At 40.2% G+C, this 12,661-nt stretch overlaps 1 protein-coding gene across 1 annotated transcript; it reads right to left on the bottom strand.

Annotated features, from left to right (window-relative positions):
- Positions 1–42: 42 nt before the first annotated feature.
- Positions 43–11,508, bottom strand: bace2 (beta-secretase 2). Its single transcript, XM_026298534.1, has 9 exons — positions 10,928–11,508; positions 6,637–6,725; positions 6,016–6,232; positions 4,919–5,050; positions 4,185–4,319; positions 3,865–3,966; positions 3,381–3,524; positions 2,735–2,903; positions 43–1,696 (listed from the first exon to the last, which is right to left on the bottom strand). Exons 1-9 carry the CDS (start codon positions 11,219–11,221, stop codon positions 1,455–1,457), a joined length of 1,524 nt encoding a protein of 507 aa, XP_026154319.1. The 5' UTR covers positions 11,222–11,508; the 3' UTR covers positions 43–1,454.
- Positions 11,509–12,661: the final 1,153 nt, after the last annotated feature.

Genomic DNA, 12,661 nt, shown 5'->3' with positions numbered 1-12,661 from the left:
GTGTGTTCATACTAACTCCAAAAATATAATTTGGTTCAGAGAAATATTTCACAACAACTTAACGAATATTTATTAGTTTGAAATTATTTACATATTTGAATTAAGTAGTTTTATTTAAGCACAAGTTTGGCACAGAATCATTTAAATATGTTAACACTTAAAGGTTCAAGTGTACCTTGACAATTTTACATTTTGGCAGAAAGTGACATTGCTGCAGCTTAAATCATTTAACACATACTGAACAAACTAGTTTCAGTCACAGCAAAGGAGCTTGTTTAATGTACTGAATCACAGGAAGCTGTGATTAGTGTCAAGACAGTAAAATGGCACTTATTGCTAACAGGTCATTGAGCTTTGCTAGAAAGTGAAATGGAGTCTACAGCTATCCAGGTGATGCATGTGTTTCCAATGAGTCTCTAAGAAAAATTCTTTGGCTTCAGATTTAGAGAAGAAGAGGCTGGAATATTAATACAATTACATTCAAATAAATCTAAAGACAAACATATACAGAATTAGTAAAATTACATTAATACAACAAACTGCTTAACCAACTTAGAAATATTGATCTTTAGCCTTATATTACACTTTTGATCAACTTTAGGAACAAAGTGCAATTCAGCAGAGAAAGTCTCAAACCACTATATTATTTATAGTGTATTAGCAGTGAGCTGAGACTTAAAGGCACTATAGGCGTTGTAAACAAAGGTGTAATATTCCTCCAATTAGTAGTGATCATTGCACCAGCTCTTCCCATTAATTTCAATAAACACATTTGACTCAGACTGGAGCTTAACTTTAAAATATAAGACTAAACAAAAATACCAATTATAAAGCCATATTTTTATAAGTGATGTGTGTCCATCGAAAACAGTTGCAGTATTCCTAGAACTGACAGTAACTTGTATAATTTTTAAGAATACATGTACTTTTCATGTCCTGTGATTGTCTGTAACTCCATCCTTGATATTATGCTGGTATGATATTTGGTTGTTTTGTGACATACTGTTTTATAATTTGGTTCACCTTTCTGTTTGTGTCAGTCAGTCATGTCCTATGAAAGAATATCTTCTGATCAGCCTCAGATTTAAAGTGTGCTCTCAAATGCACCTGATTTCAGTGGGTGTAAGTGGAGAGCAATACTGATAGCATACGAGGCTTTCCAGTTGAGCTAAAGCAGGTTTTTCTTTGTCACAGTGTTTACATATGAAATGACATGACCAATTATCAGTGAGAATAAGAAAGCTACACCAACAAACAAGAATTTGGAACTATAAATACATCAACAGCTGTTAAAAGATGTGGAGTTTCCCTTTAAGAGGCAGGTGACCTGTCAGTGTCTGCCTCCGTGGGCCAAGCTGATGTGTGCTGTCTAGAGTCAGTCAGACATTCAATTGTTCACTGCTGCAGATGTGCTCTGATTGCTGTTCACCTGCTCATTCACCATTTTTTCTCAGTCACTTGATGCGGTGGCGGACCAGCGAGGACTCGTCCGTTATCTCTCCGGAGTGGTCTCTGCATCGACAGGGTACAATCAGCAGCAGCAACAGGATGATGAGAACCACGGCGCAGACCGCCATCAGAGTGTAGGAGATGACCCACAGAAGAGGCTCCTTCAGCACCCCGCCAGAGCAGTTGGACGCCACATCTGCTGCCGAGAAGGGTCCTGCGATCTCTGACACAGCCACTCCGCCACTCACTGCAGAGAGATACAAGATGGAGGGTTGCAGACTTCACTTCTAACTGGCTGAGTCACATCTAAAATCAAAAGTAAACTGAAAAACTCCACACACAAATACAAAATGGACCTCACCATCCCCATAAAGTAACAAGTTATTTATCCATCCCTAAATATCTCTAAAATAAATGTATCAAACATTTATTTATGCATACTTTTTTACTACAACATGCTAAATAAAAACAGTAAATCTATGAACATGTGAATGAGAAAAGCTGGAGAAATGTGTACAGAGGTTCTGTTGAAATCAATTTCAGATGCATGTGAAAAGGCCTATAAAGGGATACTGAATAAATGATTATTACAAATATAAAATATCATTGCATCAACTATATTGCTATTAAGGTAAGATGTTGATTCACTTGTAGCTGCTTCTTAAAACTGTCTTACTGAGGAGCGTTGCTTAAGTTCTTTGAGAGATTTCTCAAATTACATCTAGCAGCCCTCCCGTCACAAGCCTGCACCCCTAACATTAAGCCTCAACTTTTAGCCTCTTTGCCAAACACAGAACAAAAGTGATCTTTGTACTTTAAGATCAGACTCAGACGCCCTGCCCAAGGAACATTTACACAGAATGTCAGGGAAGTACCACTGTGTAGGTTTAAACTGTGGCTGTTGATTATTAAGTCAAAGCTCAGTGAACCTGAAAGGATTATTAAATAGTACATTGCACAGTTGGTTTTTCTTTAAATTATTAATTAATCTTCAGCACCTTTACAGGCTGTAGTTATATTCTTGTTACATTTTAACTCTTGAAGCAAATATATATACATATATTTGGACTGTGTGTGGGCTCAAAAGTTATTGGGTAAATTTGTGTGTGTGTCTATATATATATAGATACCCTCCATACATCATACATATGGCCCTGAGACGGGCCATATGTATGAAAATTAATTAGTGATAGAAGAATTTGTGAACAAATATGACACATTGACATCTGCTATGATATTCTAAGTTTTGTATACTTATCAGTAATGGTCTTATATGAACCCTCACCTGCACAGTTGCTGAGTGCAAAGCCCAGCCTCTTTTGGGCACGGTCAAACACCACGTAGAAGCCTTCCATTACAGTAGCACCGATCACTAGACCATTAGTTGACGGAGACACTCCGAAACGAAAGCAGTCCAGAGTGCCGTCCACATCTGTGATTGGCTGGATGTAGAGCTGCAGGAAGACAGACAAAGGAAGTTAGTAAGTAAGATGCATGCCAAGTGTATAGGTGTCTTCAGTTGATGGAAAAGTCCTGGAAAAGGGATGATTTCGTTTTCTGTAAGGCAAGGCAAGTTTATTTATATAGCACAATTCATACACAGAGTAATTCCAAGTGCTTTACAGAAATAAAAGGTTAAAAATACATAAGCAGGAATAAAAATAAAAAGGCATGCCACAGCTTTGTCACCATATTTTCCCCTTATGATATCGACTATCAGACCACGCTGACCCATATTTGTGGGTCCCCTACTTTCAGTTTGTCCCATCCCTGATGGACTAAAAGTACCTCAACACAGACTATCTGTGGAGACGATCCTGAGTCCTGAATTCTTACGTCTAGGATCGAGTAGACAAGCCCCTTATTTAAGTCTACAGCTGTTTAGACCCGTATTCCAAGGATAACACTGTATTGTATGTTTATACCGGTACCTGAGGCAAGATGGTGATACGGAAGGACTGGGTGGTGTTTGTGGCCCTCAGATAGATGGACAGTTTGGGGAAAAACCTCCAGGGGGTCTCTCCCTTCATCCAGCAGGCAAGCTTGGTGCCATCCCAGAATCCTGAAGAGAACTCCTGGATATGAAGCCCAGTGGTAAAATAGATAATAGACAAACAAAGGAGAAACATACCAGAACAGAAGATCAGTGCAACCATAAAAAAGGTTTTGCTGTTCTTCATATTTTCTCACTTGGGCTTAATGTGTAACAGGCTTCTTGGTATATTAACTAAAAATGTTGCTTGGGTGAAGCAGAATAAGAAAAACATGACACACACATTTTTATAGAAGAACTACTCCTGATCCTTCCTCTCACAGCTACCATGCCTTTGAACAGTGAATGTGTGCTATCCTCCCCTGCATCTCCTAGCTCTGACAACATATTTCATCATTGTCTGTGGAGAAGCGGCAGCTTACCAGAGAGCTGCGTGTGATGGCTTCCACCACTGCATTGAAGACGTTGACAGGAAGTCGCAGCATTGTCGTTCCACTGTCAACTATAGCCTTATCCATGTTATACTGAAAGATAAGGAGAAAGAGTGAAGTGCAGTAGTTTTTCTCAACTCAACAGACTCTTATAGCAAGAAGACAAACCATCCCTTGTTGTGGTCAGATTCAGTATCATTCCTGTCATAACCTTCACACCAACTGCTCATCAGGCAGAATGCAGTTTTTCTCTTTTGCATACTTTACTGGCATTAAACGACCATGGTGGTGAGTGTTTAAATGAAGTTTACCTCTCTACAGTTCAGGTTCAGATTCTGGTCCCCAACCTCGAACTTCAAAACCTCCACTTGGTAGTACCATTCCTCTAGTATGGGGGTGTACCATATGGACCCCCGATACAGAGTTGGTTCAGCCCCTCCTATGACCTGAGGAGGAAAAACAAATTACCCATGGGTCAACTATGGCCACAACACACTGAACATGCAGGAAAAAAAAAGTACACTCTAGGAAAAGTTTATCCATCCACATTTTCGCTAAACACGCACATGCACAAAGACACAAGACCCCCCACATCTATTCCATCTGTCTGTATCAGTGGGTCACATGATGGAGTTGCAGTGAGTGAGGCACCAAGACCAGTGCAATAACAGTGACAGGCCTGCTCTCAGCAGGATGCTATATTAGCTTAATTAGCGCCACTCTTAACTAGACTGGGCCCCTGATGGAAAAAGCAGATTGACGAGGAGGATACCAACAATTACGTTTCTGAAATGCACCAAGCTTCTCTGTCTGATCCACTACTGAAGAATAGCATTTAGTCTGAGAAGAGGAGTGCTCAATCCAGTTGTTCCTGATCAACTCTAGACACAAATTATATTTATGAAAATACAGAACTTAAGGCAGAGGTCACATCAATTAAAAAGTTAAAAATAAATAAAGTACAAATTCTGTTTTCCTTTAAACAAACTCTACAAGTGAATGCTATGTGATATGTTTTTTCAGGCTGCCCCTCCTGACGACTCACAAGACTGCCACCCGCGGGGTCTGCCATGCTGCTGGCTGACAGTCCGGCACCGCACATCTGGAGGGAGAAGATGTCAGGAATTCCCAGCTGTCGCACCACAGAGTTGAAGAAGGGCTCCACAGATGAGTCAGGCTGATCAAGAGATAAGAGAGTGGAATCATTCATCCCTTTCACGAATTTGAGCTTTAACATCTGTACTTTGAGATTTAAGTTTGTTGTAGAGTGAGTTTATTTTCATTGTTTGTGATATTACAAGCAGTAATCAACCTAAAGCTAATAAATTAAGGAACATTTTTTTTTTTTTTTGCACCAAAAATGTAAAGTGAATGTGAAATTTGGAAAAACGGAACAGAAATGAAAAACTCATTTTGTGATGGATTTTGCTAAATATTCTGTATCCCAGCTCCGATTATATGGGACAATAGATTTTAAATGAATAATAATAATAATAAGGGAGAAGGAAAGAGGAGAATAGTAGTTGTGTAGTTAATAATAGAACATATTTTGGGGAAGAATCCATGAATGTTAAATTACTTAAGCCTTTATCTCTCTCTCTGTGGAGATGAACACAGTTACACTTACAACATGGGAGATATGCAAAGTGAACTGCTAGCAGCTAAAGGCTTTTTTGTCAGGGCTGCGTGACCCTGTGATGCATGACAAACATTCCTCACTTGAGATCAACCTGTCCTCTCAGGAGACACCAGCAGCACTGTGCGGTCAGTGTGAGCATATCTGCCCCTCAGTCACTGGCATTTGATGCCAAAGGCTGCTGTAGTCGGTGCAGAATGAAAGACCGCATTGTGCCGATTTACAGTGGCATCATTTTGTCTCATTAGCATCTAATTTTCATGTTATAGAAAGGTGACAGGAGAAGCACCTGGGTTTTCTACTTATTTATTTGCGGTCTTAGAACAGGACACTTGCAATAGGATAAGTTTCATTCACTTACTGAAAGGAGATTCTACCTGTGAATCGCTTAACAAGCAAAAACCGTAATAAAAAAATGGTTCTGTTGATCTATTGAGGAATTTAACCTTTTTCTGCTAACTGTGCGACTTAAGGTTTAAAGTAAAATTGAAGATTATTTCTCTCACCCGTGCCAACATAGGATAGGCCAGTCCCAGGATGCCCTGCCAGTTGACCCCAAGAAGGAAGAAGCCGTCAGATGATAGGATGGCAGCTATGTTGATGATGATAGTCCCATTTGGGCCTTTAGGAATGGAGACATGATCTACACCCAGTTCACCTTCCCAGTTGCCCTGGGTGTACCTGACAGCTACAGTGCGACCTGATGACCGGTAGGTACTGGAGCTAAACACAGAGGAAGCCAAAAAGTGAGAACAGTTACCACTACTGAGAGGCGGCCACACTCACAAGCAAGCATGTTGTTGGATTAGATATATAGATAAATATCTTGCTATTAAATAAATAGCAAGATTGGTGTTAAATTAGGATTGGGATTATAATAAAAAGGGATAGAACAAAATAGAAATGGAAGGAAACTATGAAAGAAATCTATTAGAAGCACTATTCATCCATTATATCCATTCTGGGAATAAGCTACACCCTCATAAAGGAATTCTGCTTCTGTCATCACACACTGTGGGTGACAGAGAGCAGAAAAGGTCAATCAAGACCCGAACTAAAACACAATATTGGTGTGGCATTTCCAGGAGTTTGTGGATCACATTACACAACATGGTGTGGCCACTCACAGAGCAGTGTTGAAGTAGTGAGTAATGAACGGGTGTGGAGCCGCAGCCACGGCAAAGTTACTGCTGCCTGTATCCACCAGGATGTTCAACTGAAAAACAAGGAAGAGTTTGCTTTAACAACCATCAGAGTTATCTACTACAAGCTAGCCCCACCCTAACTTACACAGCTCCAGTCACAGGGTGAAAGAAAAACCAGCTGAGGCACAGTGGTACATTTGGTGAAACTTTTAAAATGCAGCTAAGACATTCAAGTTTCTGTTTGTATTGATAAATAGAGGAGGGACAAACAGAAGAACGGAGTACGAAGAGAAAGAACAGAAACTCCTTACAGTGATTTATAGCACGATATGGCAACACAAAAAGGAAGGAAGGAAATTACAGAGAAATCGGTCTGAAAATTCTGAAAAGAATATAAGCAGCATTTAATGAAGAGCTTTCTGACCGTCACAAATATTTCAGTCAAACTCTAGTAGTGTGCATTACAGTATTATATTATATATACAGTGTGTAAAGATAATTTTGACACTGAACATGAGCAGAAAGTATCAGAATGCTTTTTTTTTTTTTTTTTAAGATTCCAGCGTCACACAACATTTTTGCCACTGAGCAGAAACTTCAATCCAACTCTGATATAATTACTCTCTAATGTGTGAACTATGAGTCATTCTGGATGTGTCATGTGAACAGTGGGGAGCAGCTAACAACAGCTGAGATGATGTTGTCTTCCAGGCATTGAGTCAATGAGCAGGAGCTAATTATGCAGCAGACCTTTGTCCGTTCCACTACTGAGCGGCGGCCACACTCACAAGCAAGTGTTCCTCCCCATGATGGGCTCATAAACCTAATGCTCCAGTGCCACCTGATGACTCAACAACAAAGGGGCCTATACAGTGGATCTCCAATGAAGCCACATGATACAGTCTATAAAAGTCCTCAGCATTTTCAGCTGCACAGGAAGAAACTGTAACTAGAATGAGCTGTCCATCTTTCTTCTGTGGCTGCCTGGTTGACAGACCAGAACCTTTAGAAGTACCTTTAGTATTAGTATTTAATTTGTTTAACAGCCATACAAGTCCTTTCTAACATAAAGAAGATATCAACTGCTTCAAGCTTTGCTCAAGCTCTGAAGCCGATCACACGTCTAACTACAGCATGTTCGTCATTACACTGCAATATTTACTCAGAAAATAGACACATTAAAAAATTCCTTATTGCAACACCCTGCTGTCACACTAAGGAGCGCGTGAAGTTGTTATGACAATTCTGTAATGATCAGCCATGTGTTAACAGGTTGAATCAGCCACAGGAAGCCCCTGTTGGCCTGTCTGTAGGAGTGGGGCTTATCAGTTCCTCCTCATTGGACTGGCCTGGGTCCCATCATTGTGACTGTGCCATCTAAAACCCCTGTGCCACATTGCAGATGGCATCAGGCCAATCACACAAGGTTTAAGCCAGCCAAACAGGCCAGTCTGGAAAATACTGGAACCTTGTGGTAAAGGATGGGGAGCAGGGGTATTTCCTTGCCCCCACACTGTCTATCCCTTATGGTTACAACATTCTGTCTCAGCTCAGCTCCTGAGCCTCAGGCAAATCTCGTCCCCCTCTGCTGCGCCAGCCTGCAGTCGCCTATAGTTGAGCGTTCGCAGTCTAATTGGCAGTGGCTCCATGGCGGCATCGTGCATCTGCTACCTGTTTGTACCAATTAGCAGATGTGAGGCTCTCCAGCCGACACCTCAGCCTGGATGTGCCACATGCTAACAGATGTGACAATTAGTGGCTCATTTGAATAGTGCCTCATTTAACACCACGTCCCTGTAATCACATCATCATTTAGTTAGAATAATATTGAGAGTATAACTCAATGGTATTGAATAACAGGACATTTTACAATGTATAATAAACCAAAGTAGACTAAGCTCTGCTGATGGAGACGTTCCACTGTCACTGTGGACAGAGGTCTATGGCTGGTTTATGCTTTCTGTGAGCATTTATAGTTGTGCACTGGTGACTAGTTGGTGGAGGGTTGGTCCATGTTCTGTGTTGAGTTTCTTCACCTCTGTGCTGAGTACTTTGTAGGAGACTGCAAGCAATGGCAAGTAAAAGTAAACAGATCATGTTGGATTTGGAGCTGATCTATGTTGAACAGCTATTACTTTTACCGAAACTGCTTCAATGCAGGAACATGTTCTGTATGACCGTTGAACTGACTGAGGCAAAAGCAGGTTGAATGCTCTGGATCAAGTAGACTAATCACACTTGCTGCCGTCTGCATCCATGCGACCTGTAGTTATGTTTCCAGGGAGAGACGAGTCAGGCTCTGCGCAGATTCAACAGAAATAAAATTGGCCTTAAGGACTATCACAGGAGAACAAAGTAATAATGAGTAACTGTTCCTACTATTTACTGTATCTATACTGCACATTATAACTCCAGCCATATTCAAGCCATTAAAGTGGTGCTAATGAAACACATCTGATGATGTGCTATCTCTGTAACTCCCATATCTATAGTATTAATTAGAAATAAATGAAAGTGCATTCTAACACATCTGACACAATGCTAACACAGAATGAAAGGTACTTCCCTCAAAGACCTTCAACACTTGGTGAAACATTAAAACCAATATTTGTTCATTAAACAATGTATTCAAGTCGCTGCTTACTTCCCCTCAATTCTCCTGGTTACTTGTGTGTAGAGCACAAGTAGCAAACAGGTTTAAAAGAGAAACACACACAGGTGTACCTGTGTTAATATTAATAAGGACTGTCATGGCATCCGTACAGGTGAGCTGGTTTCAGGGACCGGGTATTATGTTTGCTACTAGCTCACTAGAATGGTTTACTGGGAGACAGTGGAATGAGCCACCATTAGTGTTACTAGGTGCAGATTGGACAAGTCAAAATATCTACTGTGAAAAGATGCATCATCATCGCTGTTACTGTTCCTTCTGTAAAAGGGAATCGCAAGGTGCTATAAAAACAAAATAGTGATGCCCGAATACCGTAGCAATAAAAGCTTAATTCAAGCCCTAGTAGAATAAATGAAAATCAATAATTTAGTCACTTTCTGTAACATACTATAAAGCTTTTGATTACTAATCAGGAACCACACCTGTGTTTGGTAATGAAGCAGGTAAAGTTTAAGTATACCATTTGCCCTTGGTGTAGCCTGGGGAGAGATGACGGAGGTGAAACGCTGCTTTGAATAAATGCAAGAAATAAATTCTAATCTCAAGTCTGGGGAGTTTCATCCTTCGCTGTGTTCATCAGAACGGCAGATATTAAGCATCTTTTCCTAAAGTGAAACAAAGACTGGTTGTAAATGTGTGAGGAAAATGTACTCTGGCAAGTGGTGCAGCATTATCCTCGTGCTGTGACATGGCAGGCAGCACTGATAAGTCTCTGTGAGCCTGAGAAAGTGAGCTGTGCCACCCAAGACTCTTAAAAGCTCTGATCTATTTAACTTGAGAGGTCTAGGAACAAGGGGTCAATGAGATAAATCACCTTTGGATTAAGCTCCATTTCAAACACATGTACTTCCAACAGAAAGGCAGAGCATAGCCGTAAACCTACAACACCCTCAAGTATCATGTATTTTTAATAGCAATGGAAGAATTCACTGTTCCAACTCCTCTGGGACCATTTAGTCCTCCTTAATCATTAATATGATCTCGTTAGGCGCTTTACATAACGAGCAGTATGAAATGTTGACAATAAATTACAGAGGCACATTTTAATGCAACCAAAAAAATATGCCTTGTGCTGCTTTGCACAACTCTGGGGCTGCTCTTTGCTCCCTGGGAGCCTCATAATCCCTGTCAGCTGCCTGGTAAGAAACACTGGTCCTCACAGGCTGCATCATGTGAGCGCATGTGAGCGGGTGTTTTGTCTACCTACAGACCCCAGGGCTGTAAAGACTAGAGCCAGCTGCTGCATCCCACAGCTGTGGGCATGGTGCTCCCAGACTGGCCTGGAAATAAACAGCAGATTATATTATTATTATTATTATTATTATTATTGTAAATATTAAGATGAGGCATATCTTCCTACAACCCATATATTGCTATCAACATAATCTTAAACATGAACCTGTGTTTAAAAAAAAAAAAAGAAATGAAAGAAAAGTGATCAGTCAGGCCAAAAAGCTTAAACATGCAAATATTAAAAATTAAAATTAAAACTAGAAAAAGTAAGGGTGACGTTAATTATTTGTGAAAGCACCTGTTAACATGATACAACTCTCAGACCAAAACAATGAAGTTAAACACACAGTGCCTGTTAGGAAACATCACCTTTTGACCGGGAGTACCAATTGACATTTCTATGTAGTATCCTCTTCCAGAGTCCCCCTGCAGGTTATTAACCATGTCCAGAAAGCGCACGGTACCAGTCGGATCCGAGGCCAGAGAGAGGCCGGTCCCATCAGACTTCAACGCCACTAGCTGCAGGGAAGTCGCGTCCAAAGTCGAGGACACATTGTACTTCCCTGGGTGTATTTTCAGTGGTATGGAGAAATAACACACGGACACGCCGAAGTATAAACTAAACGCAAATGCCCAAATCGAAGTAGAAGCAGCGTTTGCCATGGTGGCGTTAGTTTCTCAGTATTCAGAGGGAAAGTCTGGGAAGAGACTGCAACTCCTCGTCCAAAGTTTGTTCCTTAAGTTTTCAGTTTGGCCATCATGGAAACGCCTGCACCACGGTAACCGCCATCATGGAAACGCTTCCTGCCCAATGTCAAAAATAAGACGAGCATTGTGACATGGTAAGACAGTCTGACTGACACAGAAACAAGAGTTTGTCTGAAGCTGATTGACTTTTACAAGATGTTTCGCCTTTACCCGCAGCCCTAACCGCGATAAAGCTAGTTAAAATACAGGGTGTCACTTCCGGTGGTCACTTTCAAATTAATGTTTCACCATGGGTTTATAAAAATATATTTACGCGTATATATTTTACGCCGAAATTAGTATGAATCTCTATCACTTTTTTCCCGTTTTAATTTTTTGGTTATCAAGTGACATGATCAGACAGCGATACAATTTTTTTTCTCGTTTCCATTCGAAATGAGACCATCTTTTATTTTGAAGGCAAACAGGCTTAACCGGAGTGTGACAAATACCTTCACTGGTTTTTGTTTTTCCTTAAGGTGCAAGTTTTTAAATTTTCCCTAGTTCTCTAAAATCAGATATCTACTTGATGTTACGGTAGTCTATGGAAAAGCTGTAAAATCTATATTACTTTCAAAAGTTAGTGGGGAAGTTAAAGTTATTTAGGGTATTAATCAAGTTGCAAAATGTTTTCCAGGCCAAATGTTTACCACGTGTATTCCTATGATTTTCTGTGTATTCTTAATAGATTACTTTATATGATTGCTGTGCTTCAGGTTTTTTTAGACATTTTAGAAATAATGCCACCAGGACTCTTCATGTGTCAAATTGTGCCTTGTTTTTGTAGATGGGTGCTGTGTTTTTTTAATATTTTTGTAATTGTATTTTAACAACAATCCAATACAGTAGGCTATAGACTCAATTCACATTTCAGAATAGTCTGTACATCAATTTATAAAAATATGTCAAGTTTATGAATTCTGATTAAGAAAATGCTTTTCTATTTCATTCTGTCCGAGCACTAACTTCAGGTCTATGACTCTCCACTACAATATCATGGATTATACCAGTTCTTGAATAGACCTTGGCTATTTTCGCAAGAAAACAATACTTTGCCATATTGAGAGCGCAGAAAAAGATGAAGAAGATAGCAAGGCAGGATCAATGTCACAGGCCTTCTCTATGCTTTTTGTTTCACACAGAGACAACCACTGTCTTCACTGAATTCCTCATGAGTTTGCTGTTACACTGTCACATGTTCACCCCATCCCCCTTGCACGCTCTTTCTCTTTCATTGAAGTTAATCACTGTCATTACTATAACCTGTATAAAGTGCAGAAAGGCTGTGACCACAAAAATTCATCTTTCCGCTGAATTGCTTGTCATGCACTGGGTCTTGTGAATGACCCATTTAAG

The sequence above is a fragment of the Mastacembelus armatus genome, chromosome 13 (genome assembly GCF_900324485.2).
Source record: "Mastacembelus armatus chromosome 13, fMasArm1.2, whole genome shotgun sequence".
Lineage (NCBI taxonomy): Eukaryota > Metazoa > Chordata > Actinopteri > Synbranchiformes > Mastacembelidae > Mastacembelus > Mastacembelus armatus.
This window is presented reverse-complemented; position numbering and strand designations above follow the sequence as displayed.